General features: G+C 39.4%; 1 protein-coding gene across 1 annotated transcript in view; it reads right to left on the reverse strand.

Moving 5' to 3' along the window:
- Positions 1-25,140, reverse strand: part of LOC137248420 (zinc finger protein 729-like) — a 417,415-nt gene that overhangs the window by 154,322 nt on the left and 237,953 nt on the right. Inside the window, exons 10-11 of the mRNA XM_067779358.1 lie at positions 7,533-7,679; positions 7,169-7,453 (exon numbers count right to left, since the gene is read on the reverse strand). Coding sequence (XP_067635459.1) covers positions 7,169-7,453; positions 7,533-7,679 — 432 coding nt within the window. The remainder of the gene's footprint in view (positions 1-7,168; positions 7,454-7,532; positions 7,680-25,140) is intronic.

Consider the following 25,140-nt stretch of genomic DNA (forward strand, 5'->3'; position numbering starts at 1 on the left):
ATTTCTTTATCGATAATATTTCGAAGTGTTTCAACGGAAACGGTGGAAATTTTTTGATAAACGATTAGCTTAACGTTAAGGTGCATCCCTGATTTGAAGGATACGTTTAAAGAGAAACGTCATGATTTATAAGATACTAGTTATATATTCAAATATCGTGTTCCGTAGAGGCTATAAAAAATTTGCTTTCATAAAAATGACATTATGTATGTACTTGCCAAATTTCAATAAAATTGGTCGTTTTGTGATCGACTTACGGCATTAAAAAAAGTTATTTTAGTTAAAAAAAGTTTTGCTAAACGGGGGGAGGATGGAGCCGTGTGTAGGAGTCCACGAAAGTGGGGAAAGCTTCTGACCGCCATTCACCTGGGAATGGCTAGAGCGATTCTTTTGCATGCGGTCCAAGCAGCTCACTACTTCCGGTCGCATTCGGTCAAGTATCATCTGGGTTTAGTAGTGAGCTAATGTGAGAAGGTGACAACCCGGCTAGACCACTCTGACTTAATCGGTTTAAGGGCTAGCTGGGGGATCTCTCATCAGCAGCGTCTGTCCACCACGAGGTGTGGCGGCAAGCGGGCGTCTGTCTTGGATCAAGCGGCTCGCTACATAAACGTGCAAATAATATTTTAACCCCCGCTGAGAGGGTTGTGCGCTGGGCTTGGGACCCGCCACGTCAAAACACACTCCAATGAAAAGCAACAACAAGCCTGGGATAAAAATACAACCCCCTTTTATTGATGACGACCATGGCAAACGTTTGAAGGACATTGAATTGAGGGCATGCACCTGGAACATCCGCTCCCTGAATGGGATTGGTGAAGATGCCCGGCTGGTTGATGTCCTCGTCAAAGCAAAATCTGACATCACCGCCATACAAAAAATGCGTTGAACGAAGCAAGGAAGAAAGAAGATTAAAAATTGTGACATCTATTGGAGTGGCCATACAAATAAGCGCAGTCTCGGCGTCGGATTCGTGGTGGGAGAGAGACTTTGTCGCCAAGCATTGGCGTTCATTCATCTGCGCCCATGCTCCGACAGAGGAGAAAGACGATGAGGTGAAAGACGCTTTTTATGAACAATTAGAACGCACATACGAGCGCTGCCCCGTCATGATATGCTTGGCGACTTTAACGCCAGGGTGAGCAAAGAAGGTGTTTTTGGCCCGACAGTCGGGAAGTTCAGCCTACACAATGAAACTTTTCCTAATGGATTGCGGCTGATTGACTTTGCCGGTGCTCGAAACATGGTCATATCCAGCACGAGGTTCATGCATAAAAAGGTACATCAAGCTACATGGCTGTCCCCCCATCGAAATACTCGCAATCAGATCGACCACGTTGTGATAGACGGACGGCATGCCTCCAGTGTTTTAGATGTGCGCACGATTCGAGGACCTAACATCAACTCGGACCATTATCTTGTCGCAGCTAAAATACGCGGCTAAAAACAAGGAACAAAAAATACAAGGAAAGCTAGACGTCGAAAGGCTGCAATCGCAACAGACTGCCAATGATTCCGCAACTCGACTCTCACACCTGCTCTCTGTGAGCACAACTGAACCTGACGGAATGCAGGAGCAGTTATAGCATATATCCAATGCACTTCGTACTGCCGCCGTGGAAAAAATTGGTTACCAGCGCCCACTGAAAAACAACTGGTACGATGAAGAATATCGCCTTGCAACCGAAAGAAAAGACGGTGCCTACAGGGTTACGTTAAAAGCGAGCGCAACAAGAGGAGTGTGTGAACACTTTCGCGGGTCAAAAAGGGAAGCGAGACGCCTTTTCAGGAAGAAAAAAGCAGAGGGCGAAAGGCGTGAGTGCGAGGAGCTTGAGCTGCTATCCACCTGGAATAATGCCTGAAAATTTTACCAATAAATTCGGCGACAGACGAAAGGTTTTAATACCGGGGCAAACTTCTGTAACAACGAAAACGGCGACCTTGTAACTGATGTCTAAAGAGTACATAGATTATGGAGGGAACACTTTTCTGCTCTCCTAAATTGTGCTCTCATATTATAAATTACCTTGCTCTTCTACCAACTACATCTATTAAGTTTTACGTATAACTACAGATTTTTCTTCTAAGTTTAATATGACACTAATGAAATGAAATAAATATGAAAAGCATTGTTTAATAAGAATAGCCTTAAACCAATTAAACATTTTTTTGTAGTAATAAAAACAAAAACCTCACTGTAAGCACTCCACCTTAATCATAATAATAAATATACAAACAAGCCAAAGAGAAAACAAAATAGCATGATATGAAAAAAAAGGAAATAACAAAAGTCAGCATAACAAAACAAATGTAAACTAATAAAAACGGCATAAGCACACTCATTACTGTAATATCAAGTTACCATTAAGTAATAAACTACAATAGAATACGAAAAACAATTAAAAACTTAAGTGGGTCATTAAGTCTTTTAATTTGTCATATACAATTGTTTTCAATTATATATGACTCTTCTTAAGGCGGATGGTGTAGCATTACCAAATGCATCTCTCTGCCAATGCATTTTTTTTTGCGTATATAAATATCGACCGCACACATTCAAATTACATCGACCCACATAAGTGCAATTACTGACATATGCTGATGACATTGATATCATTGGCCTAAACACCCGCGCCGTTAGTTCTGCTTACTCCAAACTGGAAAAAGAAGCGGTAAAGATGGGTTTAATGGTGAATGAGGACAAAACGAAGTAATTGCTGTTATCGAGGAAAGAGTCAGCGCATATGCGCATTGGCAACCACGCTACTGTTGGCAGCCATAATTTCAAAATAGTAAAAGACTTCGTTTATTTGGGAACCAGCATCAACACTAGCAACAACATCAACTCTGAAATCCAGGGAAGAATCACTCTTGCCAATAAATGTTACTTTGGGCTAGGTAGGCAATTTAAAAGTAAAGTCCTCTCTCGGCAAACGATCAAATCATACTTATCACTTATCGTACCCGTTGTTGTTGTTGTAGCAGTGCTTCGCCGCATCCAATATTGTGACCGATTGTCATCAATGTCCTCAAACGGGAGTCCGAGGAAATTTGCTGTTTCGACAGGGGTGGACCATAATGAGAGGGGTGTTAGATGATGGTTCCACATTACAATTGAAGAGATGGTTGGTGTCATATGGGGATACATTGCAAGCAGGGCATACATTTTGTAAGAGTTTAAACTGTTACAGTATCCAGATCGAAGTTGAGATAGAGTGACTCGCGTTTCCATAGGGAGTGTGCGTCCCTCTTCTGCAAGTTTAGGGTATTGTTCTTTGAGTACTGGATTCACCGGGCAATTCCTGACATAGAGGTCCGACGCCTGTTTATCGATTTCACTGAGGACCTGCTTATGTTTTGTGGCTTCATACGGCTGTATTCTCAGGTGCCGTATTTCCTCATAGTGCTTACCGAGATGACTCCTTAAACCCCTGAGCGGTGTGGCTCATTAATCAGATGTCTGTTGGGATGCCCATATAACCGACTGCCTTGGGAAGCGACATAGAACCGACTGCCTTGGGAAGTAAACGTGGTCAGCCTCGGTGATGCTTTCGCAAGCATTCCGAGTGTATTTCTGCCATGAAACGCTTCTCGGTAAAAGTTCATCTGAATTTCAGATGCCGTTCGGAGTCGGCATAAAATATGAAGGTTTACGTCCCCCAAATTGTAAGGAAAATTAAACGCTAATTGGAAGAGAAGCTCGGCATTAATCTCCTCTGAGGTAAAGCGACTCAAGTATTTTTTTATGCCACTAAACGTTTTGTGGAGGGAATAACTAAATAGAAGGGGATCAGAACGAATAAAAATTTTTTTTTTAACTTTCGTACTTCGCACTACCGTATCTCTACTGGTAGTGTTATTACATATCATGTATTTATTGCAAATTTTGTTAAGATTACAACTGTAAGCACCTTTTTTTAAGTAGTCGGGGTCTTTACCAGCAACATAATGTCCAAGTTGAGATTTCTAGTGTGAAGGTCTCTAGGGTTGGGTTATCTCGATAGGTCACGTTCTCTTGATAGGTTTGCAGCTACGGCCGGGAAGTGTGGTTTGATTTCACGTATTTCACCGGCCGGAATGAATAGTGTCGAAGCTGAACTGATGGATTTCTTTAACAAGAACTTAGCACATGTGATATACATAGGCTGCTGAATTGTATTTTTAAATCCAACTTTTATATGAGAAACAACAGCAAATCATTCATGAGGGTTTTGAAATCATAGCACGTTCGACGAAGACGACGATTGCCTAAATGTGTTTTTTTCCAAAATATTTTAATTAGTTTGGGGCTGAAAACTTAAAAAATAAAATCTAGTGCTTCTTATTTATAATTTTTCCTATATAATGTAAGATCATAATTGCAACCATGTCAACCGATGTAACAGAATAAGCAAAAAATACAACCATGGGAACTAATTAATAGAATAAGCAAAAATACATCACTGTAAAGGAAAGAAATGGAAGAAAGAGAAGATGGTGGGCTTCCGGTTCATTATTGGATTGAGGACTGAAAAATAAAGTACTAAGATAATTAATCCGGACGTTTCTGCTGTTTTATTAGCCATCGAAGGTAGAAGTTACATCTCAGGTATGTTAACGAACCTCGCGCACTATTATAAACAAATATTTTGTAAAATGGATGCTCGAGAGAACATTGTCAAGGTTTTAACTGAAAATAATGTGGATTTCCCTCCTACTGCCAACATTATACAATTACTGCAAAATATAGTTGGCGTGGGAGGTAATAGCTCCGCAAATACGATGAATACCACTCCGAACACAAATATATTGGAGAACATTCCGGACGAAATGATTGAGATAAACGCTGCCGTTTCTATTGATTCCTCTGCCGCCACTGCCGTTACCGCCGTTCATACTGCCGCCACTGCCGTTCCAACTGCCTCTACTACCGATGTTTTGGTTGAATTCAATTCAACACCTGTCGTTCACGATGTTTTTGCTGCCGCCACGGCCGTCTATTCTGCCGCCGCTACCGTCTGCTCTGACGTCACTGCCGTTCCAACTGCCTCCACTACCGATGTTTTGGTTGAATTCAATTCAACCCCTGCCGTTCACGATGTTTTTGCTGCCGTCTATTCTGCCGCCGCTACCGTCTGCTCTGCCCCCACTGCCGTCACCGCCGTTCATACTGCCGCCACTGCCATTCCAATTGCCTCTACTACCGATGTTTTGGTTGAATTCAATTCAACACCTGCTGTTCACGATGTTTTTGCTGCTGCCCTATCAAACTCTGCCCCAATTGACGTAAGAGCCACGACCATAAGTGTGGATGACGAACTGGTGGCGCTACGAAAACGTAGGGAGATGTTAAAATTAATGAAGAAAATCGACGAGCTAAGAGCTAGTACTGGGGTACAACAGCAACGTAGACTGGATTTTGCCGATATAGAGCATGCTGTTTCCAAGTTCAGTGGTGATGATATATCAGTGACGGTGGCACATTTTCTTCAAGACTTCGAAGAAGTAATGGAGTCATCAAGAGTGGACGAACGATTTAAATTGCTGGCTCTTCGTCGCTGCCTGGTGGGAACAGCCAAAGTTTTCCTTACCAACACCAAAGCGTTAAGCTATGCCGAGTTAAAAAAGGCCCTTACGATTGAATTTGATGTGCCGATACAGAGGAACGAAGTTTATAAAATGTTGGCAAGACGCAAGTGGGACAAAAAGAGCGAGTCCTTACATTGCTACGTTCTATTGATGCAGGCAATAGGACCACAAACCACAGGACCACACCAAAGCGTTAAGCTATGCCGAGGTTAAAAAGGCCCTTACGATTGAATTTGATGTGCCGATACAGAGGAACGAAGTTTATAAAATGTTGGCAAGACGCAAGTGGGACAAAAAGAGCGAGTCATTACTTTGCTACGTTCTATTGATGCAGGCAATAGGAAAACGGGCAAACATATGCGAAACAGAAATCACTGATTTCATAATAGACGGTATAGGGTATAGGCAATGTAGTGCAAAATGCACATCTACTGTTACCGGCCAAAACACTTGATGAGTTGAAGGCATTAGTCAGCCGTTTTCAATGAAAATATTTCACAGTGGAACCAGACTAATACTGTTAGAAATTAAGTTATACTGTATCGAGGTCGATTGCATGGTCAGATTGGCCGAGCTGTAACTCTGAACACAAATAGCGAATTGTATTAGATTAAATGTACGATAGTGAAGATAGAAATTGAATAATAATGTATCAAGGTCAATACGGTGCGAGCTGTAACTCTGAACACAAATAGCGAATTGTATCAGATTAAGAAATGTACGACAGTGAAAAAAGAAATTAAGATAATGTATCGAGGTCGTACAGTTTAAGGTTGGCCGAGTTCTAAGATCATAAACAATAAGGCAAAAATACAACCATGGGAACTAATTAATAGAATAAGCAAAAATACATCACTGTAAAGGAAAGAAATGGAAGAAAGAGAAGATGGTGGACTTCCGGTTCATTATTGGATTGAGGACTGAACGTTTCTGCTGTTTTATTAACCATCGAAGGAAGAAGTTACAATAAAAAGATTATCCGTCAAAAAAACTTCAAGTGGATGCAGTGTAGGTCAAAGTTGAGATTAAATAAACCTTCACATTTAAAGCTTGACATGGAGACGTAGTGAAAATGATATCGCATATTGGATAAGGTTTATCTAAATTTTGTCTGTATAAAGAGTTACCCACTTTAAATAAAAATACCAATAGGACAATAATTATTTTTGGAATTTTATAGTTAAGCGCGGAATCCAGATCACAATGCACGAAAACCCCATCCTTAACGAAATTTTGTGAAGAAAATGGTAAATAATAAAGCAAAATTGATATTTTTAAATAAAATTACTTCAAGCCATGCTGATCTTATGATTTGGGTCCGTATCGTGTAATACGATCATGCATCGAAAAACGTTTTCACTCAAACAATAAATATGATTTTGTCAAGCTACTCGTAAAAATTAGAATGAATTGTAATTAGTACACGTAGCCACTATTTAGCATATTTCCTTAATCCGATTCACCATTTAAGAGATGTTGCGATGTAAAAAATTGTTTTCGATCACGGATCGTATAACACGACAACGGCACTGGATTCCGCGCTTTACGGAGTAATTAACCATAAGATCACAGTCTACGGAGTTTATGAATGCCATTTTACCTATTTACTTTCAGTTTAGCCTCTTCTCTTAAAGCTGTCATATTTCGCTCATGCGTCTCTGGAATTTCGTCTTTATGCGTAGTTGAGTGTAACCGTAGCTCCGAAGCCAAACGAAAAGCTAAGGGACAAAACTTACATCTGTGTACATTATCACCCAGATGTACACGTAAATGCTTATTTAGGTTGTGTTTTGTCGTAAAGCACCGATCGCAGTATTTGCATTTATATGGTTTTTCACCGGTATGAGTACGCAAATGCTCCCTTAGGTGCGCAGCTGTTGCAAATCTATTTAATACAAGCAGACAGCAAAGCTGGAATAAATTTAGATAAATATATTAGGACGAGGATTTTTATGATAACTTACCGCTTTTCACAAAAATCACATTTATGGGGCTTTTCGTCGCTATGAATTCGCTTATGTTGTTTTAAGTCCCATTTTGTTTTAAAATGTTTGCCACAAATATCGCACGGGTATTGGTATTGGTAGTTCTTGTCACGTATGTGTTTGTATCTGAGAAAAAAAACCACAGGTAATCAAGACAATAAAAAAAAACGAGTTTATTTTTTGACATTAAACGGAAGCGAGGGTTTGAATTTTGTAACTAAACTAACAGTTTTTTGGTTACTAAAAAGTCGAGTAAGTTTAAATTTAAACACGGTCTTAGTATTTTTAGGACCACTTGCAGAACAGCAAGTTATTTTTTTAGCTGAGAGCTAATATCAAAATTTTGTAAAAAATTTATGTGTTTAACCCCTCATGTTTGGTCATGATGAAATTATAGAAGGTGATGGATGGAAGCAGTTTCTCGCTCTAACGTCGCCATCTTAAACGCCCTTACACATAAGAATGTGGTCTCTTTACAAAACTCCTTTTTTATTCAGAGGAAAAAATGTATGTAAAACTATACAAATCATTTTTTCTGAGAAAATGTACAAATAAATAAAGCCCAGGGCGGGGAATATGGTTACATTACACCTTTTTTACAATGCCCCATTGATCTATAAGTCAGCCGCCCATGATGATAAGTTCCAGGTGAATGGCTATTAGAAGATTTTCTACCGTGTAAGATACCCGGCAAAGGACTCTCAACACCCAACATTCCCCCCAAAGTATTTGGGGATTGTCTTTGTCGTTAAAGCTACAACGTGCGCCATATAATGAAGATGTTATGCTCGTTAGAACATGCACATGTAGCTTGCTTGGTATCTTTGCTGTCACCGAAGGCTTGGCCAGATGTGTACACGATCTATTCGGCTTCGGAGCCCCTGCCTAAAGTTCGCCGCAGCGTCGAATTCAATGATAGGTTGCCAAAACGGATCTTCTCACAGCGCAAACAATGCAGGTTTAAGGGATCAAGACTAAATCCAGACCCTCAATATTCCACCAAATTAGTATACCTCCTGTTGTGTTTTGAATAACTTTTCCCATCATGTAATATAGTGTGACGAATATTACCATCTCTAAGGTTATTAAATAAAGGCACAACAACATTTAAGCCGGCTACATAAACACATTAATCATCATGTACAGACATACATACAAGCAGCAGAGAGATACTAACAAACTACTTCGCTCACATATACACACGCATATGGTTACACACTACAAATACACGCGCGTATGGCTGATGACCAAGTAGAGGATTCTAGAAGAAGAAACGTCTAGACATTTGGGTAGAGAGTATACAAGCAGCAGAAGCTGAGTAGTCCGTAAGCAGTTTGATTTAAGCACGCTATTGGTTGCGAACTATAAGTGTTATTGTGAAGTAGTCTAATAAAGACGATTTTGCATTATTGAATATGGGAGTTATTTATTCGGCAACTTAGCGATACGAACGTTAGTAGAAGGTGTAAAATAAGCGGAATTTCACTAAATTCGTTACAGTTGGTGTCAGAAAAGAAATTGTTGAATAAATTCAAAAGATTTCGAGTACAACAAGACATGGCAAAGTGGAGTGAATTGAAGATCCAGCAATTGAAGGAGTTGGAGAGCCGTGGATTGAATACAACCGGCAATAAACTCGAACTTCAGGCACGACTACGAGAGGCAATGGAAGCAGAAGGAATTAACGTGGAAGAGCATGTCTTTCATCTTGATGGCGACGAGACAACAACAAAAATTGAAGAGAAAAATGAAACATCGCAGACATTTGCGAGCACAGACTTGAACACGATTTTGGCTGCAATATCTGCACAAACATCGACAGTAACATCCAAGATGGAAGTACAGGAGGCACGCATTTCAGAAATGTCACAAATGTCATCACAATTGGAATCTCAGGAGAACCGTATAACATCCAAGATTGAAGCCCAGGACAGACAAATGTCATCCCAACTGGAATCGCAGGAGACACGCATAACATCAAAGATTGAAGCACAAGAAAAGCGTTTTTCAGAAATGTTGACACAGATTACATAAAAGATGGAAACAACTGAAAGAACAAGAGGCACGCATAACAGTACAACTCGAAGCGTAAGAGGCGCGAATATCATCAAAACTCGAAGCGCGTATGGGCGAGAAAATAACGCAGTTTGAGGAAAAAATTGAAGCCGAGGTGGATGCTTTGAGAGGTCGTATACAGGAGTTGCAATTAAATCGCCCAGCTGTTTCAGCAAGCAATACGAAGGTAAAAACTCCATCTTTTGACGGCTCTGTTCCTTTCCAGGTATTTAAGCTTCAATTTGATAAGACGTCAGCAGTTAACAACTGGAATACTGAAGATAAGGTTGCTGCGCTGTTCGTCGCATTGAAAGGACCTGCACCGGAAATCTTACAGACCATTCCAGAGGGAGCACGAAACAATTACGAAACATTGCGCTCTAGAAAGGTGATACGGAAGCGAACACAGGAAGTAAATACACCAAATAGAACTGCAAAACAGTTACCAAAAAGCTAATGAGACTTTGCAGGAGTTTGCTTCGGATGTTGAAAGGTTGGCTCATTTGGCAAATGCGGACGCACCCGTGGAATACACCGAAAGGGTAAAAATTCAGTGCATTATCAATGGAATACGAGATGTTGAAACGAAGCGAGCGACATATGCAAACCCAAAACCCACATTCGCAGAAACGGTATCACATGCATTGACTCAGGAAACTGCCTCCCTATTGAGTAAACCATTATACAAGGCTCATCGTGTGGATGTAGAAAGACCAGAGTGGGTAAACACAATTTTGGAAGCATTGAAGGGTGCGCAGCAGAAGAATAATGATGCAGTCAAATGGCGATACAAGTGTACCTGAAAAAAATAGTACTTCTTTGACGGGCTCGATAACCAACGCTAGGTCAAGCAATGCGTTTTCTGTCAACTGTTCTATAACGGCCGCACCTTCCCAGCTCTCTTGTGCGCTATCCGCTACTCCTTTGCAGGTGACTGCCGTGCCACCTTGTAGGGCTGTATTTGTGTCCCGATTACACGCCTCGCTTACCGAAAATGAAATTGCTCATTACGTTTGCTCTAAACTTGGTGTTGCACCCACTAGTAACATCAATGTGTATAAATTTAACTTTAAATATGAGAGAGACATCTCCTCATTTAAAATATCCCTTTCAGATGAATATTTCGATAAGGTACTTGATTCCTCTTTTTGGCCTAAGCATACTGTGGTTCACTTGTTCACAAGAAAGGCGAGGGCCGAAACTGTTTTATTACAGCCAAAAAACGGTATGACGAACACAGTAATAACAACACAAAGGTAATTGCTGATCTGTCCCGTCTTCTCATTAATTACCAAAATGCTCATGGTTTACGATCAAAACTTGTTCCATTCTTCCTTAACTCTTTCAACTTTTCTGCACAAGTTGTAGCTTTTATGGAGACCTGGCTAAAGCCTGATAATTACAATTCTGAGGTTTTTTCAAATAAATATGCTGTTTATCGGCGTGATCGCATCTCTAGAGCGGGAGGTGTCCTTATTGCTGTTGAATCTAACCTATCATCTGAGTTGATTTCGCTGGACAATATCTCTCATATCGAATTCATAGCAGTTAGGCTTTCATTCGGTAGCTATAGCGTAATTGTTTGCTGTTCGTATATACCACCTCGTTCGGATATGGATGTTTATGCTAGTCATAGCTCGGCCATCTGCGATTTGCATTTGCAGCTGGGAGATAACGATCGACTTGTTGTTGTTGGTGACTTTAACTTGCCAACAGTTAATTGGGTTAATATAAGTGATTCAAACTTTTTAACTCCCACTGCTCAACATGAGTTCCTCAATTGCTTGTTAGACTCATCTCTTTTACAGATTAACAATGTTCCAAATAGTGTAAATAAAATGCTGGATTTAGTATTTGTGGATGGCTCGGTGGGTACTGCCCTTGCGCAAATACCACCTTTATCCCTTCCAGAAGACCCTCTTCACCCTACGCTAGAGATATCACTTGATATCAGCCTACCCCGTAGGATTCAAGTACAGTCCCGTCCCCGATCTAGATGCTTCTACAAAGCGAATTTCATTATGCTCAATGATCTGTTGGCTTCCCATGATTGGTCGGATCTCTATGCTTGCACTGATGTCGATTCGGCTATCTCTATATTTTACAGTACACTTGATGGCTTCTTTGATACCTGCATTCCTACTCGCTATACCCTATGTTCGAATAAGCCCCCTTGGTTTTCAAGGCAACTTATCAGACTTAATAACATTAAATCTAGGTTTTATAAGAGATTCAAGAAATCTGGAGCATCTGCAGACCTCTCTAAATATCTGATAGCTCGTTCTAAATTTTACCGTCTTAATCAGCTTTGTTATAAAAATTACTTGAGTTGTTGTAAAGCCCAATTTTTTAGAAATCCAAAAAAGTTTTACAGTTTCGTAAATTCAAAGCGGAAAACTTCTGGGTATCCTTCCTCATTAACCTTTTGAGGTAAAAAAGCTTGCACTGATGACGACGTTGCTGAACTTTTTTCTGAGTTCTTTAAGTCCACGTATTCATCCAGTGGTTTTCATTCCGGTCAATATCCCTATCGCTTAGATAGCTCGAATTACATTAGGAATCCTGCTATTGATGGTAATATTGTTCTTCAGAGTCTTCAATCTTTGAAGCCCACATTTCTCCGGGACCGGACGGTGTTCCTAGTTGCGTGCTTAGGTACTGCGCCGAAAACATGTATGAGCCTATTTTAAAATTATTTGAGCTATCTCTGGGATCTGCGTCATTCCCGGCACTTTGGAAACAGTCTTTTATTATACCCCTGCATAACAAACGTAGTAGGTCAAAAGTTGAAAACTACAGGGGTATTGCTAAACTTTCAGTCATTCCTAAAGTCTTTGAACAGATTGTTACCAGTCAACTCCAATATCAGTGTTCTAGTCTTTTGTCTCCATGCCAACACGGTTATTATTCGTCAAAGGTCAACCACTACAAATTTGCTTGTATTCACCCCTATAGTTATGGAAGGATTTTTAGCGAACAAGCAAACGGATGTCATCTACACGGACTTCAGCAAAGCATTTGATACCGTTTCAATAGAACATTGGAGGAGCACTTAAGGAAAGTAGTGGGCAAGCTCCATAAGGAGTGGGATACAAGCATACCATTATTCTTGATGGCTTACCCATCGGCAGTGCATGAGACAACGGGCCAAACTCCCGCAAAAGTAATTTTTGGCAATGACCTTCCACTGCCAACTGATTTGGAGTTTGGGACAAATACCGATGCGGAGAGAAATGCCAAGAAATACACTGGTGTCTTGGAGGAAGGGCTGAGGGAAGTACATGATCTTGTAAGACAACAAACCAAGATTATGAATGACAAGATGAAAGCCAGATATGATTAATCAATTAATTCGAAGGGTTTTCGGGAAGGAGATTTGGTGCTGCTATACAACCCACAACGAAAAAAAGGTTTGTCACCGAAATTGCAGTGTAATTGGGAAGGCCCATACAAAGTTATAAAACGAATCAACCATGTAGTTTACCGCATACAAACCATTGGCAAACCACGAAACAAAATGAAAGTGGTTCAGTTGGAAAGGCTGGCAGCATGTAGACCGGAAAATTTGTCTGATCGGGACGATCAGACTTAGGTGGAGGGCAGTGTGACGAATATTACCATCTCTAAGGTTATTAAATAAAGGCACAACAACATTTAAGCAAGCTACATAAACACATTAATCATCATGTAGACACATACATACAAGCAGCAGAGAGATACTCACAAACGCATGTCATCATCAGCTACTACTTCGCTCACATATGCACACGCATATGGTTACACGCTACAAATACACGCGCGTGTGGCTGATGACCAGGTAGATGATTCTAGAAGAAGAAACGTCTAGACATTTGGGCTGAGAGTATAAAAGCAGCAGAAGCTGAGTAGTCCGTAAGCAGTTTGATTTAAGCACGCTATTGGTTGCGAACTAGAAGTGTTATTGTGAAGTAGTCTAATAAAGACCATTTTGCATTATTGAATATTGGAGTTATTTATTCTACAATTTAGCGATACGAACGTTAGTAGAAGGTGTAAAATAAGCGGAATTTCACTAAATTCGTTACAATATTAAAAGCTACTTTAATACTCCAGAAGAGTAGTCTGTTAATACACGTCCAAAAATGTCAAGAGAGTATTCAAAAGGCACGTTTTGACCTCGGTACCAATAATCTGAACAATAACCCCGGGCCGCTCCATAACGGGGTAGGAGCCAAGTCTCTTTTTCGAAGAACACTTTTGTGCATAAAATTTTAAACGTCTTTTTTCTTGCAAATATCTTTTGGCATTAGTGAAATTTTTCAGATTATTGATACCAAAGTAAAAACATGTCTTTTGACACCTCTGCCGACATTTTTGGTCGTTTATTAGCATTCTACCCCTGTCCTAGAATATTACCAGCAAAATTGATGCGTTCAAAACAAATGCATAAGCTGCACACGTTTCAGAATTTATAAAAGCAATCTTCATTTCATAATTTTTGGGATGAAATTGCGCAAAAATTAAGCTAAATACACTGCTTTTTTCATTTTAGCATTATTGAAAAAGTAGGATTTTAAGTACCTTCCCCATTGTCATGTGCTTCCAAAATACAACCTGGAGCTAAGGGCGGTCGATTTAACACACGTCAAAACATCCTCCACCTTCTATCATTCTATCATGTATTAAGATAAGTCTGAGTTAGAAGACTTAACTTGCCGTTCTGCAAAAAAGCATTAAAGAACATATTCGGCTTATATCCAAACCCTCTCTCAGCAAAAACAGTTTTTCAAGAGCAAAAAAAAACCGTTTTGACAGCTATATTGTGAATTGCTAAAAATATGAAGTATAGCAGTGAGTGATGAAAAATCGCTTTGTGTATTCAAATAAGCTGTGTGGTTTAATCTCAGTTTAATATAGTTTATAGGACAGATGCTTTATTCGAATTGAAACTATTTTCTTAAAAAAATATTGCTGATAAAAGTTTTTACAGAGCAAAGAAAGTATTTGTTTTTTGAACATATCGTTTATTTTCAATCATGTTTTGAACATGACGCCTTGTAAAAGCGCATAGTTGCCTTTTCCTTCCTTTCTTCCTTTTCTTTTCTTTTTTCCTTTTCTTTTTCTCTTTTATTCTCCCTATTCTCTTTTTTTCTTAGTTTTCCTTCCTTTGGTTTCCTTTTCATTCCTTTCCTTTACTTTCGCTTGGTTCCGTTTTCTTCCCGTCCTTTAGTTTTTCCACTTTATTTCATTTTGTTTTAGTTATTGATGTTAGACAAAAAATAATAGGAATTGTATAAAGCAAATGAGCCTGTCTCGCGAGTTAAAAACATATAATTTTATTTTACTTTATTTTATTTTAAACATTTGAAAATTTTAGTGAATTTTAGTTTTTTTATTAAATTACTATGCTCTATTATGACAGAAAAACTCAAAAGAATTAAATATACCAGCTGTCGTTAGACCTAGTCCTAAACCGCCTAAGATTTCATCAAATGTCTTTGCATTTTTTAAATTAGAAATTTGATTCTCCCTGTGCTGAGATTCGAATTCGAGTTGTCGTATTTCTTATCCCGCAGCCCAGCCATTATAAAAAAATATACTACTAATGTATAAGATGAACAGACATGTTGAATATAAATCCTTTACAGACAGCCGCCTAGCTGCCCTCCATATCCCGACTGATGCCCGCCAAGGGGAGCGTGCCTTCCGTAAGGTCATTAAATCCGCCTCGGCACATTTCATTCCCGCCGGGAGAATTCCCGAAATCCGGCCCCACTTCCCGGCGGAGGCCGCAAACTTAGCGAGAGAACGTGACCTTATAAGACAGCTTGACCCAGGCGACCCCCAAATAAGGGATATAAACCAACGCATCAGATTGCTTGTAGATGAACACAAGCGGGCGAAATGGGAGGAGCACCTAAGAGGTTGTAACCTCTCTACCGGTGTGGGTAAACTTTGGTCCACCGTAAAGTCCCTATCGAATCCGACTAAGCACAAAGACAAAGTTTCCATCGCCTTTGGCGACAAAGTGCTGTCGGACGCGAAAAAATGCGCGAGCGCTTTCTGCCGACAATATATAATGCATCCTACGGTCGACAAAGATAGACGGAGAGCCAATAGACGCGCACATAAACACAAATTCAGCGCGTCACCAATCACCATCACCGCTAAAGAGGTTGAGGACGCCATTGGTCGTGCTAAACCATCCAAAGCAGTGGGCCCAGACGGCATAGCCATGCCGATTCTTAAAAACCTAGGGAAAGAGGGGTTCAAATATTTAGCACATGTCTTCAATCTGTCTCTTTCCACCTTTGTCATACCTGAGAAATGGAAAATGGCCAAGGTGGTCCCGCTACTAAAGCCTGGGAAACCAGCTAACATAGGTGAGTCGTATCGTCCGATATCTCTCCTATCGCCAGTGGCAAAGACGCTTGAAGCCATTCTGCTCCCTTATTTCCAAGCAAATTTGCAGCTAGCCCCTCATCAGCATGGCTTCAGAAAACTCCATAGCACTACCACCGCGCTGAATGCCATTAGCACCCAGATAAATTGCGGTTTAAATCAATACCCCCACCATAGAACAGTACTCGTAGCGCTAGACCTATCAAAAGCTTTTGATACGGTCAACCATGGCTCGTTACTGCAGGATCTGGAAGGGTATACCCTTCCCCCATGTCTGAAAAGGTGGACCGCAAATTATCTGGGTGGTCGGCAGGCATCGGTGCAATTTAGAAACGAAACATCAAAACCAAGGAGAATTAAACAGGGGGTGCCGCAGGGTGGTGTCCTATCCCCACTTTTGTTTAATTTCTACATATCTAAGCTACCTTCACCACCAGAAGGAGTCACAATCGTTTCCTACGCCGATGACTGCACAATAATGGCCACAGGCCCAGGCCCAAAGATCGATGCGCTATGTAATAAAATAAACGGCTACCTCCCTGATCTCTCCAGTTTTTTCGCCTCGCGAAACCTGGCATTATCACCGACTAAATCTTCCGCGACCTTATTTACAACATGGACGCCCCAAATGTCGACCATTTTGAACATCCACGTCGATGGCACTACGCTACCGACTGTCCGACACCCCAAAATCTTGGGTGTGACGTTTGATCAGGATCTACATTTTGGTGAGCACGCAGCCGCAATTGTTCCGAGAATTCAGAGCCGTAACAAAATCCTCAAATCCCTCGCTGGCAGTACTTGGGGAAAAGATAAAGAAACGCTCATGACTACATACAAAGGAATTAGCCAGCCGATTACGTGCTACGCGTCACCCATATGGTCGCCAAGCCTAAAAATCACCCACTGGAAGAAACTACAGGCCTGCCAAAATACTGTTCTCAGAATCACCACGGGCTGTCTTCTTATGTCCCCAGAACACCATCTGCATAATGAGGCGAGAATACTCCCCATCAGGGAGAGAAATGAGATGCTGACCAAACAGTTCCTGTTGAATACCCAGAAACCTGGGCATCTCAACAGACATCTGATTGATGAACCAGCACCGCCTAGGGGCTTAAGGAGTCATCTCCGTAAGCATATTGAGGAAATACGGCACCTGAGAACCCAGCCGTATGAAGTGAAAAAACACAAGGAGGTCCTTGGTGAACTCCATAAACAGGCGTCGGACCTTTATGCCGGGAATTGCCCGGTGAATCCAGTACTTAACGAAAATTATCCAAAACTTGCGGAAGAGGAACGCATACTCCCCAGGGAAACGCGTGTCACTCTTGCTCAACTTCGTTCTGGATACTGTAACAGGTTAAACCATTACCTATCCAGAATCAACCCTGACATACAAAATGTATGCCCCGCTTGCAATGTGTCCCCACATGACACCAACCATCTCTTCAATTGTAATGTGGAACCAACGCCTCTAACACCCCTTTCCTTATGGTCCACCCCTGTTGAAACGGCAAGTTTCCTTGGACTCCCGTTAGAGGATATTGATGATAATTTGTGATCGGTCGCGGCTATTGGGTGGGGCGAGCATTGCTACAACAACAACAACAACATGAACAGACATTAAAATCCAAGGTCTATTTTATTTTAGTTTATTGTTTTATTTTATTTTATTAATTAACAAAATAGTACACAAAATTGTTGCAACCAACAAAACGTATAAATATTCCAACTTGAATATTCTGTTGTTGTTGTTGTAGCAGTGCTTCGCCTCATCCAATAGGCGCGACCCCACACAAATTGTCATCAATATTCTCTAACGAGAGTCCAAGCAAACTTGCAGTTTCAACAGGGGTGGACAAGATTGAGAGGGGTGTTAGAGGCGTTGGTTCCACATTGCATACCACTCGCCAGATGTATCTATTGCGAGCGCAGGTCTAGTGCCCTGCGTCAACTGGAAACCAATGATAACATTGGACTTCATCACCACCGAAAAACGTACTTTCATAAATTTTAAGAAGGAAAGTGAGATGATTTACAAAACTTATACTGACAATCGCTTTGCTGCCCTCCCTATCCCGACTGATGCCCGTCAAGGGGAGCGTGCTTTCCGCAAGGTAATTGAATCCACTTCGGCTCCTTTTATGTCCGTCGGAAGAATCCCGGATATCCGGCCACATTTTCCGGCGGAGGCCGTAACTCTAGCGAGAGAACGTGACCTTATAAGACAGCACGACCCCGGAGACCCCCAATAAGTAGCCAAGACACTTGAAGCCATTCTGCTTCCCTATTTCACTGCAAATTTGCGTCTTGCCAATCATCAGCATGGCTTTCCAAAATTACGTAGCACTACCACCGCGCTAAACGCAATTAACACGCAAATAAATTGCGGATTAAATCAAAACCTCACCATAGGATAGTACTCGTTGCGTTAGACCTGTCAAATGCTTTTGACAAGGTCAACCACGGCACGTTACTGCATGACCTGAAAGGGTCCTCCCAACACCAATTCTCAAAAGGTGGACCGCAAATTATCTGTTTGGTCGACAAGCATCGATGCAATTCAGGCACATAACATCCAAACCAAGAAGAATTAAATAAGGGTGTCGCTACCTTCACCACCAGAAGGAGTCACTATCGTTTCCTACGCCGATGATTGCACAATAAGTTTATTATTTATTTATTTATTTATTTCATTAAGTCAATGAACTTCAATCATTACAGACTATGATACAAACTAAAATTAAGAGATAATTATTTGAAAAATAATACATGGTACTTAGAAAGCAGATTTTAAAATATTTAACAGTTTTGCTTTTGGAGCAGAAAAGTCTAGAGTTACAACAGTACTGATAGAGTTAAACTCACGGAGAGCACGAGCAATGGGAGTATTACTGGAATAGTGGGTTTTAAAATTGTCGCAATAAAATGGATAAAAACTACGAAGATACCTCCGAGGAATATTAAATCGAATCCTATCCAATAAATATGGACAGTCAACGGACCCATTAATAATATCATACGTAAATGACAAGCACAGTATTGATCTGTGATTTTCTAAAGACTTAAGGCTTGAAAGCAGAAGTCGCGCAGAGTAGGCGGGTGTAGGGTCTGAGAAGTTTAAAGGACGAAGGGCATATTTGAGAAACATTTTTTTTTTATTCTTTCAATTCTGGGAATAGCAGTTCGACTACGTGGTCTCCAAATAAATACGCCATATTCCAGATGAGACCTAACAAAATACTTGTAAAGTAGCTTAAACGTGTAGGGATCAGAGAATTTGGCAGCATTGCGCCTCACAAAGTCAAGCATAGAATACGATTAGAGGTTATGAAATTTATGTGCTTACTAAAAGAAAACTTATTGTCAAAGACAACACCAAGGTCTTTAATGTCATTAACACGTTGAAGCTCACAATTAGAAATACTATAATTTGTATTTAGAAGATTAATTGACTTCGAGTAGGTCATTTGAAAGGATTTGGACGGATTAAAAGAGATACGAGAGTTCAGGCCCCATTGGTGTAACTTATTAATATAATTCTGCAACATTAAGACATCATCTGGCCTCTTAATGGCAGAAAATCGCTTTAAGTCATCGGCGTATAGCAAACACTTTCCGAATGAAAAGCAACTACTTACATCATTAATAAATAAGATAAATAAAAGTGGACCTAATATACTCCCTTGGCGAACTCCAGAAGTTGCTACAAACGGACTAGACGAATGTCCATCTATAGTAACAACACACTGTCTGTTACTTAAATAGGACTTTATCCGTAAAAGAAACGAAGAGTGGAACCCAAGGCAACCAAATTTTTTTAATTAAAACACTATGATGGATTCTGGCAAAAGCTTTTGAACAGTCGGTATAAATGCAATCAACCTGAAAACCTACAGAAAAAGATTCAACACAATATTCACTAAAAACACCAAGATTAGAAACTGTTGATATACCAGCGACAAAGCCATGCTGGAAGGGAGATATTGGCATTAACAGCATGCTCAAAAATTTTGGAAATGGTAGAAAGCTTTGATATAGGTCTGTAATTACGCACATCATTTTTGTGACCACTTTTAAAAACGGGGGTAATAGAGGTGAGCTTCCACTCGTCAGTGAATGTGCCGGACGATAGAGATTTATTCAAAATTATTACCAATATCATCAGAAAAGAGACAGAGGGCACCAAAGTGTAGAGCAGTGTTAAGATTCGTAGAGGCATCAAACGATAGATAATTATCGTCGGCAGCAAAATTTGACTTAAAAAACTCCGCAAATATGTTGGCTGTATCACATGATGTTCGCGCTGAGTGGCCATCAAGGAAGACTCTAGACGGTATACTGGAGCAACCTTTTTTGGACTTGCAAGAGCTCCAAAATATCCACAGGCTGAGGCCCACACATCGATGAGCTTTGTAATAAAATAAATAGCTATCTCCCTGATCTCTCCAGTTTCTTCGCCTTGCGAAACCTGACATTCTCACCGACCGATATGATCGCCAAGCCTAAAGGCTACTCACTGGAAGAAAATACAGGTCTGTCAAAATACTGCCTTCAGAACCGCTACTCAATGAGGCTAGAGTACTCCCCATTAGGGAGAGAAATGAAATGCTGGACAAACAGTTTCTGGGTAATTCTTTACTTTAGCTCACAACTGCTAAAACTCGACCAAAAATATCGGGAGAAGTGTCAAAAGACGCGTTTTGATCCCAGGACCACGAATCCGATTATTTCTGTCAAAAGATATTTCCAAAAAACCAAAAATGGCCCCGGAGCGCTCCGAAACCGGGGGTGGGATCCATAGTATTTTTGCGCAGAACACCTTTCTGCATTGGCGGCCTTCGGCCGCGCTTATAAAAAATTACCCTGGGTGGAGACCAAAACTATATCCGTGCAAACACTTTTACCCACAGTTTGGGTACAACAAAATCATCAAAATTACAACAACCACGTGAAAATTTTCGATTTTGTTTGCAAATATCTCAGAAAAGAAAATTTCCAATTTCCGCTTTCGGATTCGTGATCCTGGGCCCAAAGCGCGTCTTTTGATACCTCTCCCGATATTTTTGGACGAGTTTTAGCAGTTGTGAGCTAAAGTAAAGAATTACCAGTTTCCGTTGAATAACACGAAATCTGGCCATCCCAACAGACACTTGATTGATGAAGCTACACTCCCAGGGGCTTAACTGATATCCCCAAAACGGCGTTGGACCTCTAGGCCGGGAATTGCTCAGCTTTTAAAGACAAATAAAAACAAGTAAAGGTGTCTAAGTTCGGGTGTAACCGAACATTATATACTCAGCGTGAGCTTCAATTGTATATTTCATTTCAGATAAATTACTTTTCTATACAACACGTGGCACTGCCCGTTTAAAAGAAAAATGACTCCCCATTTCCTCTTAGAGTAAAACTTGATAAGTGAAATATCATTGATTCAAAACTATTTTTTGCTAAGTTATAGCTTATTATTCTAGTCTACGACCATTTTTTTCTTTATTGATGGCGTATTTATAAAATTATACAGAGGTTTTCTCGAAAATATAAATTTTGTGTGAGAAGATAGCTTAACGTTGTAAGTCATATTTGCTTACTACGCAGTCAACATATATATCAAATTCACATTTAGAATAATTTAAAAATAAGTAAACGTGGTTTATACAAGTTTTTTAATTTACCTATAAAAGTAAAGTTTGATTTCACGTAAGTATTTATTGAGTTCTTACCTTTTAAAGTTATACTTTTACTGTTAATGTTTTATTATATGGTTTACAGATCAAAATTATATATTCTGAATTGATATGTTGGATTCTCTGTGAAGTTTAGGTCAAGCTTATGTTTTATTAGATTATTTTTGATTTTGAAAACAAGTATCAAGGTTTGCAAGATGCTATGCTTTTTGATATCTAGCCTATCTTCATATAAACTAATTGTAGGAGTAATTTTTGGCAGGAATAGAATATTTTTAAATATTTTATTTTGTAATATTTGTAGCTCGCTTATTTTGTTATCTGCACACCGGCTCCAAATTGGGTTTAAATATACTATTTGAGACATGGAATATGCAGAGTCTTTCTGGAGTTGCTTTCTGGGTATATTATTTCTATTTCGATATATGGCGAAGTTTAATGGTATCAACTTAAGTTTAAGTTTGCTTATATGTTCGTTCCAATTTAAGTTTGAGTCGAACCATACTACTAGATATTTCAGCTTATCAACCCTTTTAATGGAAGTGTTTTCAAAGTCGAAACTAGGAAAATCACTAATGGTTGGAATCGGTTTATAGTTATTAAAAATAATGAAATTGGTTTTTGCTAAATACATTTTTAGTAAATTATAATCAAACCACCTTTTTATCTTATCCAAGCCCATCTTAACGTTGGCGACCAGTTCCTCTAATGTACTTGCAGAGTATATAAACGTGCCGTCATCAGCATAGAACTGAGGGGTACCTTTAAGTTTTAGTTTTAGTACGTTATTTATATATATAATGAATAATGTTCCGCTAGTTTTGATCCTTGCGGAACACCCGTTTTGATTTCCATAGTAATTTTATTCATTCTCTTATTCTAATATTATTCATTTGTACGAAATGTTTTCTTTTTGTTAAAAAAGTTTCGAATATTCTTAGTTCTTTGCCTTCCAACCCTAATTCAGCCAGCTTCCGAACCATTATTTCTAAATTGATTGAATCGAAAGCCTTCGATAAATCTATTGCTAATAGAGAAACATAATTCTTTTTATCGAGGTTTTCATATATGAACTCTGTACACGATAGGCATGCTGCCATTGTATTTGAGCTTTCCACAAAGCCGAACTGGTTTTTATCAATTATCTCATTTTGAGTCAGAAATTGTTTGAGACGGTTACGTAGAATGCTTTCAAATATTTTATCGATGGTGCTAAGCTTGGTTATGGGCCGGTAGTTTGAACACAATTCCTTAGTTCCTCCTTTATACACAGGAACCACTGAGCCAATCTTAAGCTCATCCGGGTACTGATCGAAAACAATCGTTTATGAATTTGCTGATCGGATCAGCTAGATCATCTTTATATTTTTTTATAAATTTCGCAGAGATTCCATCTGGGCCATTGGCGGACTTTACATTCAAACTATCTATCGCTTTTGTAACTTCTAGGGTATTACACTCTGCTAAAGTGAATGGATATCTTATACTATTTGCTGGATTTTCTATGAAGTTGATTGTGTCTGGCATTTCAACAACTGTGACAAAGTATTCATTGAGACTATTAGCAATCTCAATGCTATTTGTAATAGTTTTATTATACTCAGTTGAGCAGAGCTCACAGAGTATATTAACTTTGATTGGATAACGGTTGGTTGTACAGGTGTAAAGGAATCGAGATAGATATAGACTTCCATATATCAAAATCATCAGTATCGAAAAAAAATTCGATTGAGCCATGTCCGTCCGTCCGTCCGTCTGTCCGTTAACACGATAACTTGAGTAAATTTCGAGGTATCTTGATGAAATTTGGTATGTAGGTTCCTGGGCACTCATCTCAGATCGCTATTGAAAATGAACGATATCGGACAATAACCACGCCCACTTTTTCGATATCGAAAATTTCGAAAAAATCGAAAAAGTGCGATAAATAATTACCAAATACGCATTAAGCGATGAAACTTGGTAGGTGAGTTGAGCTTATGACGCAAAATAGAAAACTAGTAAAATTTTGGACAATTTTGGCGTGGCACCGCCCACTTTTAAATGAAGGTAATTTAGAAGTTTTGCAAGCTGTAATTTGGCAGTCGTTGAAGATATCATGATGAAATTTGGCAGGAACATTACTGCTATTTCTATATGTATGCTTAATAAAAATGAGCCAAATCGGAGAACGACCACGCCCACTTAAAAAAAAAATTTTTTTTAAGTCAAATTTAAAAAAAAAAAGTTAATATCTTTACAGTATATAAGTAAATTATGTCAACATTCAACTCCAGTAATTATATGGTGCAACAAAATACAAAAATAAAAGAAATTTTCAAAATGGGCGTGGCTCCGCCCTTTTTCATTTAATGTGTCTAGGATACTTTTAATGCCATAAGTCGAACAAAAATTTACCAATTCTTGTGAAATTTGGCAGGGGCTTAGATTCTAGGACGATAACGGTTTTGTGTGAAAAAGGCCGAAATCGGTTGAAGCCACGCCCAGTTTTTATACACAGTCGACACGATAACTTGAGCAAACATCGATATATCTTTACTAAACTCAGTTCACGTAATTATCTGAAAGCACTTTTTATTGGTATAAAAAATGGCCGAAATCCGCCTATGACCACGCCCACTTTTTCGATAACGAAAATTTCGAAAAAATCGAAAAAGTGCGATAAATAATTACCAAATACGCATTAAGCGATGAAACTTGGTAGGTGAGTTGAGCTTATGACGCAAAATAGAAAACTAGTAAAATTTTGGACAATTTTGGCGTGGCACCGCCCACTTTTAAATGAAGGTAATTTAGAAGTTTTGCAAGCTGTAATTTGGCAGTCGTTGAAGATATAGATATCATGATGAAATTTGGCAGGAACGTTACTCTTATTACTTCATGTCTGCTTAATAAAAATTAGCAAAATCGGAGGACGACCACGCCCACTTTTAAAACATTTTTTTTTAAATTCAAATTTTAAAAGAAAAGTTAATATCTTTACAGCATATAAGTAAATTATGCCAACATTCAACTCCAGTAATGATATGGTGCAACAAAATACAAAAATATAAGAAAATTTCAAAATGGGCGTGGCTCCGCCCTTTTTCATTTAATTTGTCTAGGATGCTTTTAATGCCATAAGTCGAAAAAAAAATTAACCAATCCTTGTGAAATTTGGTAGAGGCTTAGCTCATAGGACGATAACTGTTGTAACGTAACGTTACAATAACGTAACTCCCCCTGTATTTCCTTATTCACCTAAACCTGAACCTCCCTGTACTTATTTTGCTATAGCATAGCCAACAACCACTTCTTTTATAGCATATTCAACAACCAACTAAATTGCGAACCAATGAAAATCACAATAATGGTGCGTTGAATTCTCAACCAGTTTGCGTCACCACCCATATAAACACTGAATTTGCATTTTCGCAATTCAGTCCTCGCAGGTGAGCCAGCGGGAGTGGATGTCTTTTTAA

Source organism: Eurosta solidaginis, chromosome 4 (assembly GCF_040869045.1).
Source record: "Eurosta solidaginis isolate ZX-2024a chromosome 4, ASM4086904v1, whole genome shotgun sequence".
Classification (NCBI taxonomy): Eukaryota; Metazoa; Arthropoda; class Insecta; order Diptera; family Tephritidae; genus Eurosta; species Eurosta solidaginis.